General features: G+C 46.8%; 2 protein-coding genes across 5 annotated transcripts in view; both read right to left on the bottom strand.

Moving 5' to 3' along the window:
* USP4 (ubiquitin specific peptidase 4) overlaps positions 1-26,196 on the bottom strand; it is a 68,168-nt gene that overhangs the window by 26,282 nt on the left and 15,690 nt on the right. For 2 of the 4 annotated variants that reach the window (XM_010369793.2, XM_010369810.2), the window contains exons 5-10: positions 25,384-25,529; positions 25,192-25,253; positions 11,868-12,008; positions 10,899-11,016; positions 5,998-6,171; positions 1,585-1,743 (exon numbers count right to left, since the gene is read on the bottom strand). In XM_010369793.2, the coding sequence (XP_010368095.1) occupies positions 1,585-1,743; positions 5,998-6,171; positions 10,899-11,016; positions 11,868-12,008; positions 25,192-25,253; positions 25,384-25,529 (800 nt within the window). Of the gene's footprint in view, positions 1-1,584; positions 1,744-5,997; positions 6,172-10,898; positions 11,017-11,867; positions 12,009-20,094; positions 20,147-25,191; positions 25,254-25,383; positions 25,530-26,196 lie in introns of those variants that run through there. The other 2 variants (XM_010369802.2, XM_030941960.1) reach the window with 2 other exon arrangements.
* On the bottom strand, positions 19,168-20,050 carry LOC104667910 (Sjoegren syndrome nuclear autoantigen 1 homolog). The gene has a single exon (XM_010370523.2). It carries the CDS (start codon positions 20,020-20,022, stop codon positions 19,660-19,662), a length of 363 nt encoding a protein of 120 aa, XP_010368825.1. The 5' UTR covers positions 20,023-20,050; the 3' UTR covers positions 19,168-19,659.

The raw sequence follows: 26,196 nt of genomic DNA, 5'->3' as shown, positions 1-26,196 counted from the left end.
TCTTAGTGTATCATACTCATACCACATGCCAGCTCTACACCCAATCCCCACCCCAACACACATACATATATTTATATATATATTTCATATATATGTTTATGTATATATTTCATATATATGTTTATATATATATTTCAAATATATATTACATTGACTGATTGAGACATGGTCTTGCTCTGTCGTTCAGGCTAGTGCGATCATGGTTCACTACAGCCTTGAACTCCTGGACTCAAAGCAATCTTCCTGCCTCAGACTCCGAAGTAGCTGGGACTATAGGCATGCACCACCATGCCTGGCTAATGTTTTTTTAGTTTTGGTAGGGATGGAGGTTTTACTATGTTGACCAGATGGTTCTAGAGCTCCTGGCCTCAAGTGATGCTCCCATCTCAGCCTCCAAAGTGCTGGAACCGCAGGGGTAAGCCACTGTGCCTCGTTGTAATCCCCACACTTAATAAGGTTGGCAACATAGGACCTATTGGAAACTAGGGGTCTGTGTGTCCTGATAGGAAACAGAAGCCCGGAGGACACTATGGGTACAGAGACATGGCCAGGGCAAGGAAAGTCCTACATGTTTCCAGTGATCTAAAGTAAGGTTTTTGGCCGGGCACAGTGGCTCATGCCTGAAATCCCAGCACTTTGGGAGGCTGAGGCAGATGGATCGCCTGAGGTCAGGAGTTCAAGATCAGCCTGGCCAACATGGTGAAATCCCCTCTCTACTAAAAATACAAAAATTTGCCGGGCGTGGTGGTACATGGCTGTAGTCCCAGCTACTCAAGAGGCTGAGACAGGAGAATCGCTTGAACCCGGGAGGCGGAGGTTGCAGTGAGCCAAGATCGCATCATTGCACTCCAGCCTGGGTGACAGAGCGAGACTCCATCTCAAAAAAATAAACAAATAAATTTTAATAATTTTATCTATACTACAGTTCAGCTAACTCATAGTTTTTCTAAGAAGATCTAAATTTTACTTTAAAGCATTCATACTGATTATCCCAATGTGATAGGGCAGCTGAAATACTAAAATCCTCTTGCTGATCAGAAAATCTCTTTACCTGATCAGAAAATCAAGGTAAAAAGTATAAATGTCCTAATGATATTAATAACAAATTAAGTAATCATGGATAGCTTTTATTGTGAGCAATAACAATCTTAGGGGTCCTCACTATAGGCACTTTACAGTTTTCAGAGTGTTCTTAGTCCCTAGTTCACCAGTGAAATATCAAACAAGCTCACTCGAATTTGAAAAAGCCCAAGAGGAAGCATTAGGAGTAACTAGGGAACGGTGGCTCACGCCTGTTGTAATCCCAGCACTTTGGGAGGCTGAGGTAAGAGGACTACTTGAGCTCAGGAGCTGGAGACCAGCCTAGACAACATAGCAACGTTTTGTCTCTATTACAAAAAAAAAAAAAAAAAAAAAATAGCAGTAACTACAGTTAGCTCTTTTTTGAACAGAGACCATATCCCTATAACTCACTACAGTGAGAAGCAACCAGGGCCCTGGCAGCAACACTCAAAAGACCAGAAGAATATCCCTGCACTCTCAATATGAGGCAGCTTCTTCGTTCAGACATCATTAATGGCCTACCGCGTCTGGCCGCCCATTGGCATCCTTCAGCTCCAAGTAGGGTTTCTTCTTTACTCGGTTCAGATCTTCATGCAATCCATCTAGAAGAAAGGCTAACAGCTCCTGAGAATCTTGTTGCTGGTAGCCAGAAAATTGAGGAGCAAAACGTCCCACTTGAGTCTACAACAAAAGCAACTGCATCAAAAGGCATAATATGTAAAGAACTAGTTAAATCAAATGAGAACTGTCATCAAAAATAGCTTTGAGGAGCTAGCTGGGTAGTGAGAAAGAACACTTGGTTGAGTAGTCCAATTAACTCCTGAAGAGCCTACAGGAGGCCAGTGGTTCCCACCAGAGAGAAGGCCTAGATCAGAGAGCCAGGAGGATGAATCTGGAACCTGGGCTACTACCTTAAGTCCTGGGGAGGAAGGGTAGGGTATCCTGAGTAACCACACCCAAGTACTGACATGAATCCCTCTCCAACATGTCCTTCTTTGGTTCAGAGTCTTAAACTGCATAAGGACATTACAAATGATACTTTCATCGGCTGGAGGAATCCTCCTGTACATAACAGCCCTCAGGTCCCTAAATACTGTCTGTCCAGTATTATTCTCCACCAGTTATTCTGAGAGTATGGTCCCTAGCCAGCAGCATTAGTATCACCCGGGAGCTTAGTAGAAATGCACATTCTCAGGCCCCCACAGCAAACCTATTCAATCAGAAACTCTGTGGATGGGTCTAGCAGTCTGTGTTGTATTAAGCACTCCCAGAGACAGTGATATATCCTATGGAGAACCAGCCAGGCACGGTGGCTCATGCCTGTAATCCCAGATTTTTGGGAGGCTGAGGCAGGCAGATCACCTGAGGTTGGGAGTTCAAGACTAGCCTGGCCAACATGGTGAAACCTGGTCTCTACTAAAAACACAAAAATTAGCTGGGCATGGTGGTGCACACCTGTAATCCCAGCTACACAGGAGGCTGAGGCAGGAGAATGGTTTGAACCCAGGAGGCGGAGGCTGCAGTGAGCCGAAATCATGCCAGTGCACTCCAGCCTGTGTGACAGAGCAAGACTGTGTCCCAAAAAAAAAAAAAAAAAAATGGAGTACCATGTTCTACACCATGTTCTCTAATACCATAGCCACTAGCCACATATGGCAACCTAAATTTACATTAATTATAATTAAAAACCATTAAAAATTCAGTTCCTTGGTCAAATGAACCACATCTCAAGTGCTCAGAGGTGCTTGAGCTGGTGGCTACCATAACACAGTACAAATATATAACACATCCATTACTGAGGAAGCTCCACACTTCCCTAATATCCCTAAACACTACCTTCCAGTTGTTTATTTACATTAGCTTCAGCACAGTGTGTTGCCACCCAATTCTTTTTTATTTTTATTTTTATTTTTTATTTTATTATTTTTTTTTTTTGAGACGGAGTCTGGCTCTGTCGCCAGGGCTGGAGTGCAGTGGCCGGATCTCAGCTCACTGCAAGCTCCGCCTCCCGGGTTCCCGCCATTCTCCTGCCTCAGCCTCCCGAGTAGCTGGGACTACAGGCGCCCGCCACCTCGCCCGGCTAGATTTTTGTATTTTTTTGGTAGAGACGGGGTTTCGCCGTGTTAGCCAGGATGGTCTCGATCTCCTGACCTCATGATCCGCCCGTCTCGGCCTCCCAAAGTACTGGGATTACAGGCTTGAGCCACCGTGCCCGGCCTCTTTTTTATTTTTTTATTCTGGGACAGAGTCTCTGTCGCCAAGGCTGGAGTACAGTGGCATAATCACAGCTCACTGCAGCCTTGACCTGTCAGGCTTAAGTAATTCCTCCCACCTCAGCCTCCCTGGTAGCTGGGACTATAGGTACATCATCATGTCCAGCTAATTTTGTTGTTGTTGTTGTTGTTTTAGAGACAGAGTCTCGCTCTGTCGCTCAGGCTGGAGTGCAATGGCGCGATCTCAGCTCACTGCACCCTCCGCCTCCCAGGTTCAATCAATTCTCCTGTCTCAGCCTCGTGAGTAGCTGGAATTACAGGTGGGCACCACCACACCTGGCTAATTTTTGTATTTTCAGTAGAGACGGGGTTTCATTATGTTGATCAGGCTGATCTCAACTCCTGACCTCGTGATCTGCCCGCCTCCGCCTCCCAAAGTGCTGGATTACAGGAATGAGCCACCGCGCCCGGACTTCTTTTGTTGTTGTTGTTTTTTTCTTTGAGACGAGTCTCGTTCTGTCACCCAGGCTGGAGTGCAGAGGCGCAATCTCGGCTCACTGCAAGCTCTGCCTCCCGGGTTCATGCTATTCTCCTGCCCCAGCCTCCCGAGTAGCTGGGACTACAGGCGCCTGCCGTCACACCTGGCTAATTTTTTTTTTTTTTATTTTTAGCAGAGACGGGGTTTCACCATATTAGCCAGGATGGTCTCGATCTCCTGACCTCGTGATCTGCCCGCCTCGGCCTCCCAAAGTGCTGGGATTACAGGCGTGAGCCACTGCGCCTGGCCAACTTTTTTGTTGTTTTTAAAGTAACAGAGACTTGATCAGGTGCAGTGGCTCAAGCCTATAATCCCAGCACTTTGAGAGGCTGAGGCAGGCAGATCACCTGAGATCAGGAGTTTGAGACCAGCCTGGCCAACATGGCGAAAACCCATCTCTACTAAAAATACTAAAATTAGCCAGGCATGGTGGTGCACACCTGTAGTCTCAGCTACTCAGGAGGCTGAGGCATGAGAATCGCTTGAACCCGAGAGGTGTAGGCTGCAGTGAGCCAAGATCGTGCCACTGCACTCCAACCTGGGCAAGAGAGTCAGACTCTGTCTCAAACAAAACAAAACAAAAACGGAGTCTCACTATGTTGCCCAGGCTGGTCTCAAACTCCTGGACTCCAGGGATCCTCCCATCTCAGCCTTCCAAGAAACTGAATTTTTATAGTCTGGCTTAGGAAACTGACCATTTAAATACTGCCATTACAGAATACAGCATTCTGAGGAACGAGCTTACAAATAACTTCTGAGATATCCCCAACCCAGAGGTGGGCACTGAAGACACTTAGGGGTGTGCTAATGACTGAATGACAGAAAAAAAAGGGTTTGACAGTGTGGTGCTTTTACTCTGATTCCTTTTTTTTTTTTTTTTGAGATGGAGTCTTGCTCTGTTGCCCAGGCTGGAGTGCAGTGGCAAATGCACTGGAGTGCAGTGGCAAATCCCAAAATGCAATGAGTGCACTTGGCTCACTGCAATCTCCATCTCCCAGGTTCAAGCAATTCTCCTGCCTCAGCCTCCCACGTAGCTGGGATTATAGGTGTGCACCACCATGCCCAGCTAATTTTTTGTATTTTTAGTGGAGAAGGGGTTTCACCATCTTGGCCAGGCTGGTCTTGAACTCCTGATCTTAGGTGATCCACCCACTTTGGCCTCCCAAAGTGCTGAGATTACAGGCGTGAGCCATCGCGACTGGTCATCAGATCCCATCTTTTTTTTTTTTTTGGAGACGGAGTCTCACTCTGCCACCAGATTGGAGTGCAGTGGCGCAATCTCAGCTCACTGCAACCTCCACTTCCCAGGTTCAAGTGATTCTCCTGCCTCAGTCTCCCAAGTAGCTGGGACTACAGACACGTGCCACCACGCCCAGCTACTTTTTGTATTTTTAGTAGAGGCGGGGCTTCACCATGTTGGCCAGGATGGTCTCGATCTCTTGACCTCGTGATCCACCTGCCTCGGCCTCCCAAAGTGCTGGGATTACAGGCGTGAGCCACAGCGCCTGGCCCAGATCCCATCTTAATCCCAAAATGCAACAAAAGGAATGCCTCATAACAACACTAAACCACTCTCCCCAAAGTGGGAAAAAGGAAGTACAGGAGTGTATCCTTTACCCGAAAATCTGAAATCCAAATGCTCAAAGATCCATAACCTTTCTTTTTTTTTTTTTTTTTTTTTTTTTTGTTGAGACGGAGTCTCGCTCTGTCGCCCAGGCTGGAGTGCAGTGGCCGGATCTCAGCTCACTGCAAGCTCCGCCTCCCAGGTTTACGCCATTCTCCTGCCTCAGCCTCCCGAGTAGATGGGACTACAGGCGCCCACCACCTCGCCCGGCTAGTTTTTTGTATTTTTAGTAGAGACGGGGTTTCACCATGTTAGCCGGGATGGTCTCAATCTCCTGACCTCGTGATCCGCCCGTCTCGGCCTCCCAAAGTGCTGGGATTACAGGCTTGAGCCACGGCGCCCGGCCGATCCATAACCTTTCTAACACTGACATGATATTCAAAGGAAATGCTCATTGAAACATTTTAGATTTTGGAATGGGGATGCTGAACTAGCAAACGTAATGTAAATACTATTAAAAAAAAACCCTAAAAAACCTGAAGTCCCAAAACATTTCTGGTCCCAAGCATCTATATACAGAGATACTCAACCCGTATATATATATATATATGTCTACCTACTTTGAACATGCGAGGTGCCACATGGGCGTCCCTTCCAGACCACATCTGCTTAATGAGCTCTGCATAGGCTTCTGCAATTTCCCCTTTCATCCCCAGAGGGTTGTCTCTGTTGATTTCAGCTTCATACTCATCTTTGAGAAAGTAGTCAGTCAGTGGTGCAGTGTTGCTCAAGCACTGAAACAGAACATGATGAGGGCTTTACATACCTTCTAGACAGTACCAGAGATACAAGATAAATCAAGTTCTAAAGGACAACCCCAATAAAATGAGGCACTCAGGAGATTCTCTGAAGGCTCATGACGGTAAACCACAGCCTCAAGGAGGTCAAGCTGGTGGACCCCTTGCAGCTAATCTCCGAGGGACGTGGTCTTAGAGGATTGCATATGCATTGGCTAAGATTTTGTCTCTGAAAAACCCTACTTTAGGAAAAAAGCTGAATAATCAAATAATTCTTGTTTAATGAAAAAGTTTTTTTTTCTTTTTGGCTTTTTTTTTTGAGACAGAGTTTCGCTCTTGTCTTCCTGGCTGCAGTGCAATGGCGTGATCTTGGCTTACTGCATCCTCCACCTCCTGAGTTCAAGTGATTATCCTGCCTCAGCCTCCTGAGTAGCTGGTATCACAGGCGCTGGCCACCACACCCAGCTAATTTTTGTATTTTCAGTAGAGATGGGGTTTCACCATGTTGGCCAGACTGGTCTCAAACTCCTGACCTCAGGTGATCCGCTCGCCTCAGCCTCCCAAAGTGCTGGGGTTACAGGCGTGAGCCACCGCGCCCAGCCTTTTTCATTAGTTTCTGTTCTTACTGCTATTATTTCTCTCCTTCTACTTCCCTTGGGTTCTTTCTCCTAGCATCATGAGATGGAAGTTTAAATCGTGAAATTTTAACCCTTTTTGCCCTAATATTTACATTTAGAACTTTAAAACTCCTCATCATTATCCTCACTCAATAGCTAAGGAAAACTGAGGGTGCAAAGACTTGGAAAAACTTGTCCATGAAAAGCCAAATCACGCCGGGCGCGGTGGCTCAAGCCTGCAATCCCAGCACTTTGGGAGGCCGAGACGGGCGGATCACGAGGTCAGGAGATCGAGACCATCCTGGTTAACACAGTGAAACCCCGTCTCTACTAAAAATACAAAAACTAGCCGGGCGAGGTGGCGGGCGCCTGTAGTCCCAGCTACTCGGGAGGCTGAGGCGGGAGAATGGCGCAAACCCGGAAGGCGGAGCTTGCAGTGAGCTGAGATCCGGCCACTGCACTCCAGTCCGGGCGACAGAGCGAGACTCCGCCTCAAAAAAAAAAAAAAAAAAAAAAAAGAAAAGCCAAATCACACCTCTTCTTTAGTACTAGGCTATTTCCATGTCACCACAAGACGACAATAACTTCTTTTTTTTTTTTTTTGTTTGAGACAGAGTTTCGCTCTTGTTGCCCAGGCCGGAGTGCAGTGGCACGATCTCGGCTCACCGCAACCTCCACCTCCTGGGTTCAATCGATTCTCCTGCCTCAGCCTCCTGAGTAGCTGGGATTACAGGCATGAGTCACCACGCCCAGCTAATTTTGTATTTTTAGTAGAGATGGGGTTTATCCATGTTGGTCAGGTTGGTCTGGAACTCCCGACCTCAGGTGATCCACCTGCCTCGGCCTCCCAAAGTGCTGGGAGCCACTGCGCCCAGCTGGAAAATAATTTCAAAACCCAAGGGTTATCTAATCTTTTAACAAATGTTTTATGTTTTCACTCACGCTACAAAAAACTTCAAAGTTAGACTGTAAGCCAGGTGTGGTAGTTCATGCCTGTAATCCCAGCACTCTGGGAGGCTAAGGAGGGTGGATCACTTGAGGCCAGGAGTTCCAGACCTTCCTGGTCAACATGGTGAAATCCCATTCTACTGAAAATACAAAAACATTAGCTGGGCATAGTGGCACATGCCTGTAATCCCAGCTACCCGGGAGGTGGAGGTTGCTGCAAGCCAAGACTGCACCACTGCACTCAAACCTGGGCAAGAGAGCAAGACTATGTCTCAAAAAAAAAAAAGTGAGAATGTAAGTCTTTAATTTTTTTATTTTTTTTTTTTAATTTTTAGAGATAGGGTCATGCTCATGTTAGCTAGACTTGGTCTCAAACTCCTGGGCTCAAGTGATCCACCCATTTGGACCTCCCAAATCACTGGGATTATTACAAGTTTGAGCCACTGTACCCAGCCAGATTATCAATTTTATGGGGACAAAAACCATTGCTGGTTTGCTTACCACTGAGTCCCTATGTAAAGAATATCAGGCCAAGTGCAGTGGCTCAGACCTGTAATCCCAGCACTTTGGGAGGTCAAGGTAGGAAGACTGCTTAAGGCCAGGAGTTTGAGACTCGCCTGGGCATCATAAGTGAGACCCCATTTCCACACACACACACACAAAAATATACAAAACAAAACGAAAAAATAATTAGCAAGGCCTGGTGGTACACACTTGTAGTCTCAGCTATCTGGGAGGCTGAGGTAGGAGGATCACTTGAGCCCAGGAGTTCAAGGTTACAGTGAGTTATGATCATGCCACTGCACTCCAGCCTGGCAACAGAGATATCCCGCCTCTAAGAAAAAAAAAAAAAAGAATCTTGCTTTGCTCAAACAGAAGGTCTAGCTTTGCCCCTGGCTTCTGGGAGGTAATCTATTTGCTCCTGGAATGTTATGCCTGATAGGACTGTCTGTTTGCCTGGTGGGCCTTGGGTCATACTGGATAATCTAATAATACAATTTTGGTGGAGAGGAGGCTGACCAGAAGTGCACAGTCTAGTCTTAGGGTGAGAAGGGCTAGCCACTCCAGAAAAACCAACAATGTGACTTAGGGTGGGAGCTTTGGGTCATATGGTACCAGTTCACCTAGGTAATTAGTCAATCATATTTATACTTTATTATTTTATGTTTTTTGAGACACAGTCTCTCACTGTCACCCAGGCTGGAGTGTAGTGGCATGATCTTGGCTCACTGCAACCTCCGCCTCCCAGGTTCAAGCGATTCTCCAGCCTCAGCCTCCCAAGTAGCTGGGATTACAGTTGCCCGCCACCATGCCCAGCTAATTTTTTGTATTTTTAGTAGAGACGGGGTTTCACTATGTTGGCCAAGCTGTTCTCAAACTCTTGACCTCATGATCTGCCCGCCTCAGTCTTCCAAAGTGTTGGGATTACAGGCGTGAGCCACCACGTCCTGCCAGTCAATCATATTTATAAGATGAAGCCCCAATAAAAATTCTGGACACTGAAGCTCAGGTGAGCTTCCATAGTTTGCAGCACTCCATACGCATCAATACACATCAATGCCAGGAAAGTACCATGCTCTGGCCAGGCACTGTGGCTCACGCCTGTAATCCCAGCACTTTGGGAGGCTGAGGTGGGTGGATCACCTGAGGTTGGGAATTTGAGACCAGCCTGGTTAGCCAACATGGTGAAACCCTGTCTCTACTAAAAATACAAAAATTAGCCAGGCGTGGTGGTGTGTGCCTGTGATCCCAGCTACTCAGGAGGCTGAGGCACGAGAATTGCTTATACCCGGGAGGTGGAGGTTGCAGTGAGTCAAGATTGCGCCACTGCACTCCAGCCTGGGCAACAGAGAGAGGAGAGAGATGCTGTCTCAAAAAAAAAAAAAAAAAAAAAAACGAAAGTACCATGTACTGACTTCATAGGTAGAAAACAACAGAAGCTCTACATTTTGACCCTCCTGACCTCTGCCCTATATGCCTCTTCCCTTGGCTGATTTTAGTCTACATCCTCTCACTACAATAAACCATTATCATGAGTATAATAACTAAGTAAATTCCGTGACTCCTTCTAAACAAATTATCAAAACTAAGGCTGGTCTTGGAAACCTGCAAACTTGCAGTTGGTTTTGGAAATGAGGGCAGTCTTGGGGACTGTGCCCTCCTAACTTTGAAGCTGGACTTTAACTCCTTGCAGCCCATGACTATTACAGTGCTGTCACATAATATATGCCCAATAAATACTTGATGAATTAATGAACAAGGTTTATTTTCTTTTCCATTTTGAGACAGGGTCTTGCCATGATGCTCAGGCTGGCCTCAAACTCCTGGCCTCAAGCAATACTACTCCCTCAGCCTCCCAAAGGGTTGTGATTACAGGTGTGAACCACTGTGCCTGGCCAATAAACAAGCTTCAAATAGGGGATTTTGGAGTTTCTCTAGTAAGGAGCATGGGGCGGGACAGCTATTTTTTTTTTTTTAATTGGAAACAGAGTTTCACTCTTGTTGCCCAGGCTGGAGTGCAATGGTGCAATCTCGGCTCACTACAACCTCTGCCTCCCGGGTTCAAGCGATTTTCCTGCCTCAGCCTCCCGAGAAGCTGGGATTACAGGCATGTGCCACCACACCTGGCTAATTTTTGTATTTTTAGTAGAGATGGGGTTTGCCATGTTGGCTAAGCTGGTCTCAAACTCCTGACCTCAGGTGATCCACCCACCTTGGCTTCCCAAAGTGCTGGGATTACAGGCGTGAGCCACTGCGCCTGGCTGGGACAGTTATTTTTAGTGAAAAGGCAGTCAGCCTTCAGCAAGGCATAATTGAGCTTGGCATCACCTGCTATAAGTTCTCCTCATCCCATCAGAGACCAATCAGGGATGCACTCCAACATTTTCTAGAGAGATCATACCTCAACAGTCAATAAAATTCAAAATAATCTTACTATAAAACCAAACACAGAACTGACTACAAAGACATCTGGGGTCCACAAATACTGATGAAGCCATTCTGTACCACCTAGTGGGAGATGCCCTGGCAGAGACTACTAAAGCACTAACAAGGGGTAGGCAGGGACTCCTGGGACAGGATCCACCCAGTATCTTTGCAGGCCGCTTCCACCCAAACCTCAAGATGCTGTGTTATTTGAATGGAAGTTCTTTCCTCTACCTGCAAAGCGGAGTTCATGAAGCAGGTGTTTCCCAGGTTTCCAAGTCCACAGAGCCCAGGTTGTATATGAGACGATGGTGGCTCCTGACAATTATACGAAGCAGAAAAGCCAGATCCACTGGAAAACACAACACACATCAGCAATAAAAGCAAGTGCATAACACATGCCCTCAAGATGTTTTTTGAGGCTCCTATGGGGGCCTCTAGAACTTGTGTGTGGTAGTAAGCCCATGATGCAAATTCCCTCTACCCCCTCCCCTGCCCTCCAGACCTGCCCCACCCTTTACTTGACACACTAGTAGCTGGTAAGCACATTCTTTTTATTTATTTATTTATTTATTTATTTTTTTTTTTTTTTTTTTTTTTTTTTTGCTGGTAAGCACATTCTTAAGGAAAGAAACACTATTTGAATTTTCCTGTTAGGCTTTGGCAAATGCTAATTTTGCCAGGTGACTTAAGGGAAGACCATTTTAGTTATCAAGAGCTTGCATCTGCTACCACCCACCAGGCCACACCCAGGCTTGACTGGCCCTGAAAGTTCATGCACACTTCCTCACCTCATTTGCCCTCTTCCCCCATCTATGCCATGTGGCATGTGTGCCTGAAATGCTTGAAGAAAGGATCACGGCCATCCACAGCTGAGCACTGTCCCTTCACAACTACTCTGCCATATGTGCCAGCCCATCCCTTCATAAACAAATGCAGAGACCCCTACCCCGCCCCACACTAAGACTACCTGTGATGTAGGCTGTGGGGAAAACACCGGCTCACAGGAGGACAAGCAGCACAGATCAGAACTTGGAAGCACACTTTACTATAGGTATGAAATGGAGTGAGAAACTACATGCAGCACGTTCCCATGAGGAACTCTAACCCCACCATGCTTAGTGTAGCGGCAGATGAGCTCTCAAGATACAGCCTGGGAAAGGACAGAGGGAAAGGAAGCAGAATGAAAGGACCTGCTCTTACCCCCTGCTGACACCGGAACTGTGCATTCCACAGGTGCTAGTGCTATCACCATTTGCAATGGGAGAGGCAGACACTGAGGAATAGGGACTTGCTGATGATTTTGGAGAGGTAGTAAAATTTCTGCTAGGCGCAGTGCTTGATCTGAGAGAGAGAAGCAGAAACAATGCTACTGACTTTTTGCAAAGAGCAAGCCCTATTTAATGCCTTAGGTAGCTTCTCAAGAAATAAATGTTCTTCATATTCAGTTAGTTAAAATAAATTACAAAAAGCCTGTATTCATACTACTTCAAGGTAAACTTAAAGTGAGAGTCCAGAAATTAATTGGTCTTCCTGTCACATCAGTCCACACCATCATATACCCTTTCAGTGTGAAAAACCACAAGGCTGGCCAGGCGCAGTGGCTCATGCCTGTAATTAAATAGCTGGGTATAAGGACACGAGAAGAGAAAAATGTCAATTTGGTTTCACTATGCCTTCAGTGGAGAATTTTGTTTCTTCAAATTTGCCACTGTAACCTCTTTGTTTCAAACTCATGTTTTAATATTTTTTAGGCTCTTATTTTAGATTTCTACTTTCAAATTAATTCAAGGGCTAATTGCCCAAATTTTAAATTGCTATCAATTTCATCAATCTGCTAGAATCTATATAAGGACATAAGGAAGAAAGTAAATCTTATTTTAAAAATTTTAATTTTTATCTTTTTTTTTTGGACTCCATGGCACTTTGGGAGGCCGAGACAGGCAGACTGCCTGAGCTCAGGAGTTCAAGACCAGCCTGGGCAACACAGTGAAACCTGTCTCTACTAAAATGCAAAGGAAATTAGCCAGGCCGGGCGCAATGGCTCACACATGTAATCTCAGCACTTTGGCAGGCCAAGGCAAATGGATCACCTGAGGTCAGGAGTTTGAGACCAGCCTGACCAACATGGAGAAACCCCGTCACTACTACAAATACAAAATTAGGCCAGGTGAGGTGGCTCACCCTTGTAATCCCAGCACTTTGGGAAGCCAAGGCAGGCGGATCACGAGGTCAAAAATTCAAGACCAGTATGGCCATGAGGTCAGGAGTTCAAGACACAGTGAAACCCCCTCTCTACTAAAAATACAAAAATTATCTGGATGTGGTGGTGGGCACCTGTAATCCCAGCCACTCAGGAGGCTGGGGCAGGAGAATCACTTGAACCCGGGAGTGAGCCAAGATTGCACCACTGCACTCCAGCCTGGTGACAGAGCGAGATGCCATCTCAAAAAAAAAAAAAAAAAAATTAGCCAGATGTAGTGGCGCTATTCGGGAGGCTGAGGAGAATTGCTTGAACCCGGGAGGCAGAAGTTGCAGTGAGCCAAGATTGTTCACATTGCAATGTGAGTGTAATGCAGCCATTGCACTCCAGCCTGGGCAACAAGAGCGAAACTCTTGGCCGGGCGCAGTGGCTCAAGCCTGTAATCCCAGCACTTTGGGAGGCCGAGACGGGCGGATCACAAGGTCAGGAGATCGAGACCATCCTGGCTAACACAGTGAAACCCCGTCTCTACTAAAAATACAAAAAACTAGCCGGGCGAGGTGGCGGGCGCCTGTAGTCCCAGCTACTCGGGAGGCTGAGGCAGGAGAATGGCGTGAACCTGGGAGGCGGAGCTTGCAGTGAGCTGAGATCTGGCCACTGCACTCCTGCCCTCTTGCCCGGGTGACAGAGCAAGACTCCGTCTCAAAAAAAAAAAAAAAAAAAAAAAAAAAAAGAGCGAAACTCTTTCTCAAAGAAAAGAAGATAAAGAAATTAGCCAGGCATGGTGGCATGTGCCTGTAGTCCCAGGGCATGGTGGCATGTGCCTGTAGTCCCAGCTACTGGGGAGGCTGAGGAGCAGAAGAATTGCTTGAACCCGGGAGGTAGAGGTTTCAGTGAGCCGAGATCGCGCCACTGCACTCCAGCCTGGGTGACAGAGTTATACTCTGTCTCTTAAAAAATAACAAACAGGCCGGGCGCGGTGGCTCAAGCCTGTAATCCCAGCACTTTGGGAGGCCGAGATGGGCGGATCACGAGGTCAGGAGATCCAGACCATCCTGGCTAACACGGTGAAACCCCGTCTCTACTAAAAAATACAAAAAAAAAAAACTAGCCGGGCGAGGTGGCGGGCGCCTGTAGTCCCAGCTACTCGGGAGGCTGAGGCAGGAGAATGGCGTAAACCAGGGAGGCGGAGCTTGCAGTGAGCTGAGATCTGGCCACTGCACTCCAGCCTGGGTGACAGAGCGAGACTCCGTCTCAAAAACAAACAAACAAACAAACAAACAAAAAAACCCCAAAAGGTTCATCTTCAAGCATCCTGGTTTGATTTACAAATCATAAACTTCTCTGAATTTTTTTTTTTTTTTGAGACGGAGTCTCATTCTGTCACCAGGCTGGAGTACAATGGCACAATCTTGGCTCACTGCAACCTCCATCTCCCGAGATCAAACAATTCTCCTGCCTCAGCCTCCCGAGTAGCTAGCACTACATGCATGTGCCACCACACCTAGCTAATTTTTTTGTATTTTTAGTAGAGACAAAGTTTCACCATGTTGGCCAGGATGGTCTCGATCTCTTGACTTGTGATCTGCCTGCCCTGTCCTCCCAAAGTGCTGGAATTATAGGCGTGAACCACTGCATCTGGCCTGCTTCCCTGAATTTTAAGAATTATCAGTGAAAGGCAAAGAGAAATGGCAATAAGACCAGCTGAGGTAGCTCACACCTGTAATCTCACCACTTTGGGAGGCTGAGGTGGGTGGGTGGATTACTTGAGATCAGGAGTTCGAGTCTAGCCTTACCAACATGGTGGAACCCCGTCTCTACTAAAAATACAAAAAAATTAGCCAGGACTAGTGGCGCATGCCTGTAATCCCAGTTACTTGGGAGGCTGAGGCAGGAGAACTGCTTGAACCCAGGAGGCAGAGGCTGTAGTGAGCCGAGATCGTGCCACTGCACTCCAGCCTGGGCAACAAGAGCAAAACCCCATCTCAAAAAAAAAAGAAAAACGGCAATAAGAGATGACCTTCTCCAAAAAGGCTGGATGCAAATTAAATAGCTGGGTACAAGGACATGAGAAGAGAAAAATGCCAATTTGGTTTCACTATGCCTTCTATGGAGAATTTTGTTCCTTTGAATTTGCCACTGGTTTTTTTTTTTTTTTTTTTTTTTTGAGACGGAGTCTCGCTCTGTGGCCCAGGCTGGAGTGCAGTGGCCGGACCTCAGCTCACTGCAAGCTCCGTCTCCCGGGTTCACGCCATTCTCCTGCCTCAGCCTCCCGAGTAGCTGGGACTACAGGCGCCCACCACCTTGCCCGGCTAGTTTTTTGTATTTTTTAGTAGACGGGGTTTCACCGTGTTAGCCAGGATGGACTTGATCTCCTGACCTCGTGATCTGCCCGTCTCGGCCTCCCAAAGTGCTGGGATTACAGGCTTGAGCCACCGCGCCCGGCCTAGAATTTGCCACCGTAACCTCTCTGTTTCAAGTTCACGTTTTAATATTTTTCAGGCTCTTATTTTAGATTTCTACTTTCAAATTAATTCAAGGGCTCATTGACCAAATTTTAAATTGCTATCAATTTCATCAATCTGCTAGAATCTATATAAGGACATAAGGAAGAACGTAAATCTTATTTTAAAATTTTTAATTTTTACCTTTTTTTTTTGTACTCCATAGCAACAGTCTCCTTATGTTGCCCAGGCTGGTCTCAAACTCCTGGACTCAAGCAATCCTCCTGCCTCAGCCTCCCAAAGGGCTGGGATTACATACATGAGCCACTGCACTCAGTCAAATAAGAAAGTGAATCCTCTTCCATTGTTTCAAATATAAAACTGGGATTTCCCTTCTAGAATACCGGGTTATTTTTAGAATACAAAAAATGACTAAGAAGATGTGCTGTCCCCACACAGTGCTCACCCTCATGGGATCTGATCTTAACTTGGCTTCCCTATGAGAAGAAAAATGTGGCAGCAAAAACAAGTATGATCTTGTATACCAGCAGTGGGCACATCAGGAAATTACATAGGGCCTAAGCAGGTACCTGAACCGAGGTTTGCTCCACAGTGCGGTCACAGCAAGTGAAAATGAGGGCTCCTCAGTCTCTCACCTTCCCATAAGGAAATGTACCCTTCTCTAATCCTAAAGAGGATTTGGTTCACACAGCTTCATCCCCATGCTGCAAAGGAGTCCAAGAACTCAAGCAGCTGCACTAAGCGAGATTCACCACAGTCAAGGGTACTCTCATTCACCACATGGGAGACTTAAGCATGCATGCATTCAATCCTGTCCAGTGAGACGTCCAACGTGATTTCCTAGCCTCTTATGCATAAAGAAAGTCTGCTGCCCAAGGCTGGTCTGATATGCAATGGCAGACTCAGTCACCTCAGCACAGAGAGCAGGTAAGACAGAATAGTGAAATTCGAATTCTGATGCACAAACCTCAAGATGAATGGTATGGCACTCCTCTTTTCAGTAACTATTCATTGGTAACTTATCTATTTTCTTGAGCTTCAAAGGGCAAAAATCAGCCGGGCCTGGTGGCTCATGCCTGTAATCCTAGCATTTTGGGAGGCCAGGGTGGGAAGACTGCTTGAGGACAAGAGTTCAAGATCAACCTGGTCAACATAGCGAGACCCTATCTCTATTTTATTTATTTTAAAAAAGGGCAGGCCGGGCGCGGTGGCTCAAGCCTGTAATCCCAGCACTTTGGGAAGCCGAGACGGGCGGATCACGAGGTCAGGAGATCGAGACCGTCCTGGCTAACCCGGTGAAACCCCGTCTCTACTAAAAAATACAAAAAAACCAGCCGGGCGAGGTGGCGGGCGCCTGTAGTCCCAGCTACTGGGGAGGCTGAGGCAGGAGAATGGCGTTAACCCGGGAGACGGAGCTTGCCGTGAGCCAAGATCCGGCCACTGCACTCCGGCCTGGGCGACAGAGCGAGACTCCGTCTCAAAAAAAAAAAAAAAAAAGGGCAAAAATCCATACAAATCATTTGAGATATCCAAGACCTGTCGATTTCTTAAAAGGACATTTCTGGATGATAGAAATTAAAGAAAAATTTTATTTGACGTTTAAAATGTTCTAGAAAATACTGCCAGTAGTTTTCATAGTAAATTCAATCAAAAAGAAACCAAATTAAGGGCATAAAAGGATACTTTTTATGTGCTTGAAAATTTACACAGTAAGATTTAAAAAAAAAAAAAAAAAGAAAAAAAAAACCTCTATCCTTAGGCTGGGTGCAGTGGTTCATGCTTATAATCCCAGCACTTTGGGAGGCTGACCTTGTCTCTACAAAACAGAAAAAGCCAGGTATAGTGGCTCAAGCCTGCAGTCCCAGCTACTCGGGAGGCTAAGCCGAGAGGATCCCCTGATCCCAGGAGTTAGAGGTTGTAGTAAACTATAATCATGCCATTGCATTCCCATCTGGGCAACAAAGCAAGACCCCATCTATTAAGAAATACTCTATCTTTGACAGACAAGTCAAAAACAAAACTTCTCTTCAGAAAATGTACTACAATGTAGGAAATGCTGAGCACTAGGGCAGGGACTAGTCTCGAGACCTTCAGGCAACTGTGGAACACACCCTGGGCATTACAGGCTGGAAAACAGGCAGCCAGGGGAAATGTCTGAATCTCAGGCATATATATTAGGTAGGCAGTATCTCACTCTGATTTGTGACTGGGTCTCATGCCACACTCTGAAAACAGACAACATGCCTCCAAACAAGGATACCTCTGCTCCTAAGAGACACTGTAGGCAAGCCTCAGGACTCCCAGGCACCTTTCTACTGTTAAGTCCTGCTCCCAAGGCATGTCAGGTGATTATCAATTACAACTCAAATGTGTGCCTGAAACCATGGTGGAGACCTGTAACATCCCTGTGCCCAGGCCCAAAGTGAGGCTCTGGGCAAACCAGGCAGAGCCCATGCCTACCCTCCTTAATCTACTGCACTCCACTTGCTTCTCAGACATTCTCCAGACTGAACGCTGCTCTAAGTCCATCTTTTTAAGACTAGGCCAGGCACGGTGGCTCACGCCTGTAATCCCAGCACTTTGGGAGGCCGAGGTAGGCGGATCACCTGAGGTTGGGAGTCAGAGACCAGTCTGACCAACACAGAGGAACCCCATCTCCACTAAAAATACAAAATTAGCCGGGCATGGTGGCACATGCCTATAATCCCATGTACTCGGAGGCTGAGGCAGAAGAATCACTTGAACCCAAGAGGTGGAGGTTGTGGTGAGCCGAGATCGCGCCATTGCACTCCAGCCTGGGCAATAAGAGCGAGACTCCATCTAAAAAAAGAAAAAAAAGACTGACCTCAAGTATCTAGAGTCTGGTACCTGGAACTATAATTAAGATAATGATAAATTCTTTTAATTTATCTATTTATTTATTTATTTAGAGAGTGTCTCATTCTGTCGCCCAGGCTGGAGTGCAGGAGTCCCATCTCAGCTCACTGCAGCCTTTGCCTCCCCAGTTCAAGCAATTCTCATGCCTCAGCTTCCCGAGTAGCTGGGATTACAGGTGCACACCACCATGTCTGGCTAGTTTATTTATTTATTTATTTATTTATTTATTTTTTTTTTTTTTGAGACGGAGTCTCGCTCTGTCCCCCAGGCTGGAGTGCAGTGGCGCCATCTCGGCTCACTGCAAGCTCCGCCTCCTGGGTTCACACCATTCTCCTGCCTCAGCCTCCCGAGTAGCTGGGACTACAGGCGCCCGCCACCTCGCCCGGCTAATTTATTTTTTTGTATTTTTAGTAGAGATGGGGTTTCACCATGGTCTCGATCTCCTGACCTCGTGATCCACCCACTTCGGCCTCCCAAAGTGCTGGGATTACAGGCGTGAGCCACCGTGCCCGGCCAGTTTTTCTATTTTTAGTAGAGATGGGGTGCACACCACCATGTCTGGCTAGTCTCGAACTCCTGGCCTTAAGTGATCTGCCTGCTTCAGCCTCCCAAAGTGCTAGGATTATAGGTGTAAGCCACCAAGCCCAGCTAATTTATTTTTCATTCATTCACTCATTCATTCAGTCATTTATTTATTTTTACAAAGATAGTTTATTTATTTATTTTTTTTTTTTTGAGACGGAGTCTCACTCTGTCGCCCAGGTTGGAGTGCAGTGGCCGGATCTCAGCTCACTGCAAGCTCCGCCTCCCGGGTTCATGCCATTCTCCTGCCTCAGCCTCCCAAGTAGCTGGGACTACAGGTGCCCGCCACCACGCCCTTCTAATTTTTTTGTATTTTAGTAGAGACGGGGTTTCACCGTGTTATAGCCAGGATGGTCTCGATCTCCCGACCTCGTGATCCGCCCGTCTCGGCCTCCCAAAGTGCTGGGATAACAGGCGTGAGCCACTGCACCCAGCCTAAGATAATGTTTATTGACATCACAGGCCACAGGGGCAAGCCTGTGGCTTCTGGGATTGGGTTCTGGAATGAAGCAGAACCCTTGACCCTGCCCTGGGCCTCTGCTGGCTGAGGAGGCACAAGGTGAGAGGACGCCCAGGGTGTTCAGACTAACCAGGGCCTCCCTGGCAGCCCAGGAGTGTGGGTGCTGCAGAGACAGGCCCCTTGCAGAGCTGACCTAGAGCCCACCATCCCCACAGCCTGTGTGAGCAGAAGCCAGGACCCACAGGCTGTGCCCCAGGCTTGTCACTGTTGCCAGTGGAGGTGGGCAGCTGCCCCTCTTGGCACCTGAGACAGTGAAAGAAGAGGGCTGCTGCCATGAAGAAGACACTCTGTGGACAGACTTGCTGGGGCTGAGTTGAGAGGCACACGGAGGCAGGTCAGCTGGTCTGGTCAGCTGTCCCTGTCACCGCTACTTTTGTGGTCTGAGGCTGTAGCCTTGGTCAGGTTCCCAGCTTCCCTCTTCAGGACACTGAGCAAAGTCTGGGAGCTCTCCAGCATCTTGAGGTAGGTGGCCTCCGTCTCCGCGATGGTCTGGTAGAACTTACTGAGAGAGGCAGTCTTGCATGTCAGGTTCTCACTGATGCAGGCCAGCTTTTCTGCCAGCTGCCTCACCTCATTCTGCAGCCGCTGCTTCTCGTCCTCCTCCTGCTGGATCTGCCGGCACAGTTCCTCCTGCTTCTGGCATAGCTCCTCTACGCATCTGACCAGCTTGTTGTTGTATTTCTGCAGCGCCACGCCCTGCTGGGTCAACATCTCCCAGGGCCTCCTATTTTTTTTTTTTTTTTGAGATGGAGTTTCACTCTTGTCGCCCAGGCTGGAGTGCAATGGTGAAGTCTCAGTTCACTGCAACCTCTGCCTCCTGGGTTTAAGCAAGACTCTGTCTCAAAAAAAAAGAAAAAAGAAAAAAAACGACCAGGCGTGGTGGCTCACGCCTGTAATCCCAGCACTTTGGGAGGCCGAGGCAGGCAGATCACGAGGTCAGGAGATCGAGACCATCCTGGCTAACACGGTGAAACCCCGTCTCTACTAAAAAATACAAAAATTAGCCAGGTGTGACGGTGGGCGCCTGTAGTCCCAGCTACTAGGGAGGCTGAGGCAGGAGAATGGTGTAAACCTGGGAGGCAGGGCTTGCAGTGAGCCGAGATTGCACCACTGCACTCCAGCCTGGGTGACAGAGCAAGACTCCATCTCAAAAAAAAAAAAAAAAGGCCGGGCGTGGTGGCTCAAGCCTGTAATCCCAGCACTTTGGGAGGCCAAGACGGGCGGATCACGAGGTCAGGAGATCGAGACCATCCTGGCTAACCCGGTGAAACCCCGTCTCTACTAAAAATACAAAAAACTAGCCGGGCGACCTGGCGGGCGCCTGTAGTCCCAGCTACTCGGGAGGCTGAGGCAGGAGAATGGCGTGAACCCGGGAGGCGGAGCTTGCAGTGAGCTGAGATCCAGCCACTGCACTCCAGCCTGGGCGACAGAGCGAGACTCCGTCTCAAAAAAAAAAAAAAAAAAAAAAAAAGAAAACAACAACAAAAAACAAAGAAAAAAAAACAACAACCAAGGAATCCATCCATGGAAACATTTACTATCCTCTGCCAAGAAATATATTAAATTGGAGGGAGGACTGTTAAGGGATAAATAAATAAACAGAAATATATAGGCCGGGCGCGGTGGCTTACACCTGTAATTCCAGCACCTTGGGAGGGGATCACGCCACTGCATTCCAGCTTGGGTGACAGAGAAAGACTTTGTCTCAAAAAAACAAAAAAGATAAATATATAAAACTGACCTTATTGGTAGGTTTTTAAAAAGTTACTAAGCCAACTAGTGACCTTCCTTCAATAACATATTCCCTTGATGTATGTTTCTTTTTATTTTTTGAGACGGAGTCTTGCTCTGTCGCCTGGGCTGGAGTGCAGTGGCGTGATCTCAGCTGACTGCAACCTCCGCCACCCAGGTTCAAGAGATTCTCCTGCCTCAGCCTCCTGAGTAGCTGGGACTACAAGAGCACACCACCACATCCAGCTAATTTTTTTGTATTTTTAGTAGAGATGGGGTTTCACCATGTTGGCCCAGGATGGTCTTGATCTCTTGACCTCATGATCTGCCTGCCTCGGCCTCCCAAAGTGCTGGGATTACAGGCATGAGCCACTATTTCCATTTCCTCAATTTCAACTTCTCTGTGTCTTTGACACACAATGTATTACTAAACATGTTTGGTCTCTTTTTTTTTTTTTTGAGATGGAGTCTTGCTCTGTCACGCACGCTGGAGTGCAATGGTGCCATCTCGGCTCACTACAACCTCTGCCTCCTGAGTTCAAGTGATTCTCCTGCCTCAGCCTCCCAAGTAGCTGGGATTACAGGTGTACGCGACCACTCCTGGCTAATTTTTTGTATTTTTAGTAGAGACAGGGTCTCGTCACGTTCACCAGGCTGGTCTTGAACTCCTGAACTCAAGTGATCCACCCACCTCGGCCTCCCAAAGTGGGATTACAGGCCATGAGCCACTGCACCCAGCCTTGTTTTATTTTCTTGTGTGTGTGTTTTGAGACAAGCTCTTGCTCTGTCATCCAGGCTGCCGTGCAGTGCACAATTACAGCTCACTGCAGCCTCAAACTCCTGTGCTCAAGGGATCCTCCCACCTCAGCCTCCCAAGTAGCTGGAACTGCAGGCACAAGCTACCATGCCCAGCTAATTTAAAAAGAAAAATTTGTAGAGACAAGAGTCTTGCTATGTTGACCAGGCTGGTCTTAAACTCCTATCCTTAAGCAATCCTCCCACCTCAGCTTTCCAAAATGCTGGGATTACAGGTATAAGTCACCATGCCTGACTCTTTTCTTTCTAAGAGACAGGGTCTCCAGCCTGACCAACATGGAGAAACCCTGTCTCTACTAAAAATACAAAATTAGCCGGGCGTGATGGCACATGCCTGTAATCCCAGCTACTCGGGAGGCTGAGGCAGGAGAACTGCTTGAACCTGGGAGGCGGAGGTTGTGGTGAGCCGAGATTGTGCCATTGCACTCCAGCCTGGGCAACAAGAGTGAAACTCTGTCTCAAAAAAAAAAAAAAACAGGGTCTCACTCTGTTGCCCAGGCTGGAGAGAAATGATGTAATCATGGCTCACAGTAACTTTGAACTCCTGGGCTCAAGCAAGCTTCCTCCCTCAGCCTTCTGAATTAGCTAGGACTATAGGCACACACCACTGTATATCCCTGGTGTGATTTGTCTTTTAAAGTCTGATCTGAGAATTTGTCTTTAGGTTGGTAAATTTAACTCATCTACAGTGATTCTAATGCTGTTATTAGACTTAAACGAATTTAATTCAGCCTCCTTATTTCAGGTTTTCTTTTCCCCCTTTTTCCACATGTTCTAACACGTTTTCTAATTACCATACTACTTAGTTTTTTTCCCCCTTCATCCTTGCCTTCCATTAAGTTTCCTTTTGCAGGTGTGGCAGTTTGCTAGTTGCCTCCTGATAGCTATTTTCCCCTCCTTCCTTAGTTTGAGAACCCCAGTTTTTAGTTGGACATGATGCAGTCCTGCTATACAGTACATCTCAGCCTTCCTGAAAGCCGGGTATTGTCATATGATTAGCCAATGAGATGTAAAAGAAGGTTTGATGTATGATATCTGAGAAATGTCCTAAAAAGGAAGGGGTAGGTCCTCCTTCCCTTTTCCCTCTCCCAGCTACTGGAATGTAGGTCTAATTACTGCAGTTCTAGCAGTCACCTCGGACCAGAAGTGGCCATCTTTGAAGTAGAAGCCACACACCGTAAAGCAAAATTGTCGGACAAAACAGTGGGTTTAATACTGCCATGGAGCTGCTACATCAGCAATGGATTGACTGCCTACATCAAAAATTCTTTTCAGAAAGATGTAAGCCTCCATCTTGCTTAATACACTAATTTGCAGATTTTTCTTACCTGCCAGGAAGCCTTTCCTAACTGACATAGCATGTTTCAAAGTTATACATTCAATTTTCCATTTCTATTAGTTGTTCCATTAACTTATTAGGATCTCTATTTGTATTTTTCCCCATAAATTACATGAACTTACAATTGTTCACCTTTCTCATCTCCAAGAATAGTAGTTCTGGACATTCTCATCTCTCTCTGCTCTATACTAATTCCTGCCCCCTCACCTATGCTGGCATTACCCAGAATTTATCTCTGGAATATTGCAGATATTAGATGCTTTCTTAAACCTTGCTTATTATTATTGTACCTTTATTTTATTTTTCCTGAGACACAGTCTCACTCCATTGCCCAAGTTGGAGTGCAGTGGCATGATCTAGGCTCACTGCAAACACCATTCTCATGCCTCAGCCTCCCAAGTAGCTGAAATTATAGACATGCACCACCACGCCTGGCTAATTTTGTATTTTTAGTAGAGACGGGGTTTCTCCATGTTGGTCAGGCTGGTCTCGAACTACCAACCTCAGGTGCTCAGCCCACCTCGGCCTCCCAAAGTGCTGGGATTACAGGCATGAGCCACCGCACTAGCCTTTTTTGAAAAAAAAAAGAGAGATGGGGTCTTGCTGTCACCCAGGCAGGAGTGTAATGGTGGAATCATAGCTCACTGCAGCCTCAAATTCCTGGACTCAAGCAATGCTCCCATCTGAGCCTGTCAGGTAGCTGGGACTACAGGCATTAAACATCATGCTTAATCCCATCTGCAAAGTCCCTTTTGCCATGTCACCTGACATAGTGAGAGATTCTGAAACTGACTCTAGGAATTAGGATATGGATATCTCAGGGTAAAGATGAGCACAGCTATGCCTACCACAGCGATTTTATTCATCTTGTCAACAACTGGCACCCAGGGTTTCTTAAACTGGAGTCCATGATTGAACTCCAGGGGTCTAACATTTCTTCTCTTAAGAACTCATAGTTTTCATGGTTCTCAAATGAGCTAGGAGCCCCACTACTATGTAATGGTCACAGTCCAAGGCCTGACAGAGGGAAAAGGACAGAGAGCAACATTGTTCCCATAACTACTGGAACACAGATATAATTTCCAAAACTTATACCATAAGGAAAATTCATCATTTCTTTATCTCCCTTTCTAGGAACATGCACAGTTCCATATACCACATGAACATCTCCTGAGACAGATGTATCTTTAGTCCAAGTTTTGGAGCTGAACAATTCACCCAGCAAGCTCCCAGGGCAACAAAGAGTAACACGCCACTGGGCAGAAACAGGTGGAATCAAGCTATCACCTTTTGTTGTTTTTTTGGGGGTCAGTCAGAGTCTTGCACTGTCACCCAGGTTGGAGTGAAATGGTGCGATCTCAGCTCACTGCAACCTTTACCTCCTGGATTCAAGTGACTTTCGAGCCTCAGCCTCCGGAGTAGCTGGGATTACAGGTGCCTGCCACCAAGCCTGGCTAATTTTTGTATTTTTAGTAGAGACAGGGTTTTACCATGTTGGCCAGGCTGGTCTTGAACTCCTGGCCTCAGGTGATCCACCTGCCTCGGCCTCTCAAAGTGCTGAGATTACAGGCATGAGCCACCATGTTCAGGCCTCAACTATCACTTTTAAGTCATATGAAACCCCATGCCTTAGCCCTCCTCTTATCCATCAAGGCCTCTAACTACAGGTGAAGAAAATAAAAGCATGACAAAAACAAAGCAACCTCTTGGTAGAGCAGCAACCTTAGACTTGATCCCTCAGATCCCTTCCTCCTTTTCTCATTCTCCACGAGGAGAGACTCGCCACCTTGCTGAGATATCCTGACAGGTTTCCCTTAGATGCTGCCCTGCTACCAAAAGCCAGGGTCTTCATCCAGAAGCAGGAACTCTGGATATACAAAATAGGCGTTTTTCATCTAAATCAGAACAATTTTTCTTAGTACAAGTACTGCCTTAGGAAAGACTGTCTCTTTTGCACATGTGAGCCTATGACAAGGGAGAAAAAATTCACTTACTTTGACTGCAAGGTCTGCCTGGGCCATGTGCCATCTTCATTTTGAGGCTCAATTACTAGCACCTGAGTAAAAGGGGAAACCAAATGAGGAGAGTTCAAACCACTGCATTTCCAACATGCTAAGAAGCAAAAAGAATCTGGCCACACACCCTGGGCAGAGCTACCTGCTGGGGAATGGCGTGGGCCCTCCTACCTGACCCTGGTATAGCCCAGCATCCTGGACAGTGTTGTCTAGCTTGCTCAACTGCTCGTAGGTGTTGCTCATGTATTTGTTCCAGAGCCGTGTTTCACGCTCTGCAGGGATGTTGAACAGCTTCCGCATCTCTTTCTCGATGGTTGCTAGGAACAGGCAGAAATATCACTTGCGGCTTTGTCCACATGCAAGGCTAAAGACAGCCATGGCAAACTAATGCTCATCCTCCTTCTTTTCAGATGCTCACAGGTGCTCTGGTTCAACCCCGATAACTCTTAAAATCAATCATCTCCCATGGGTGGCCTCTTGCACTCATACGCCTGGAAAGTCTCCCTGTGCTTCTTCTCTAATGTTTGTCTCTCATTTACAGCGCAAAAGCAACATAGAAAGTGAGAAAGCTTATCTTTGGAGTTAACTCAGATATGGCTTCAAAAGCTAGCTCCGCCATTTCCTGGCTGAGATTTGTTTTTTTTTTAGAGACAGGATCTTGCTCTGATGCCCAGGCTGCAGTACAGTGGTGGGATCGTAGCTCACTGTAAACTTTTCTGAGATTTTTAAAGAAGTTATTTTTAAACTTCTCTGGATCTACATTTCCTTATCTTCATTATCATAGACAATGGGCAAGGAGCAGGCCCAGAGTTCTCGCCATAAGAATTCCCTGGGGGAACAGGCTCCCAGGTCAGGACTGGCAGCCACAGCTCGAGATGATTTGGGAACAAATCTAAAGAGGGCATATAAAATAATGCCCTCTTCCCTCCCATCAGCCACAGTGTTCTACACTCTCTCACCACATACTAGGGACCCCAGCCCAGC

The sequence above is a fragment of the Rhinopithecus roxellana genome, chromosome 1 (genome assembly GCF_007565055.1).
Source record: "Rhinopithecus roxellana isolate Shanxi Qingling chromosome 1, ASM756505v1, whole genome shotgun sequence".
Taxonomy (NCBI): Eukaryota; Metazoa; Chordata; class Mammalia; order Primates; family Cercopithecidae; genus Rhinopithecus; species Rhinopithecus roxellana.
This window is presented reverse-complemented; position numbering and strand designations above follow the sequence as displayed.

Excerpts from the sequence above, each read along its gene's own strand:
- LOC104667910 (XM_010370523.2), bottom strand. The coding sequence starts at position 20,022 with ATGTTGACCCAGCAGGGCGTGGCGCTGCAGAAATACAACAACAAGCTG.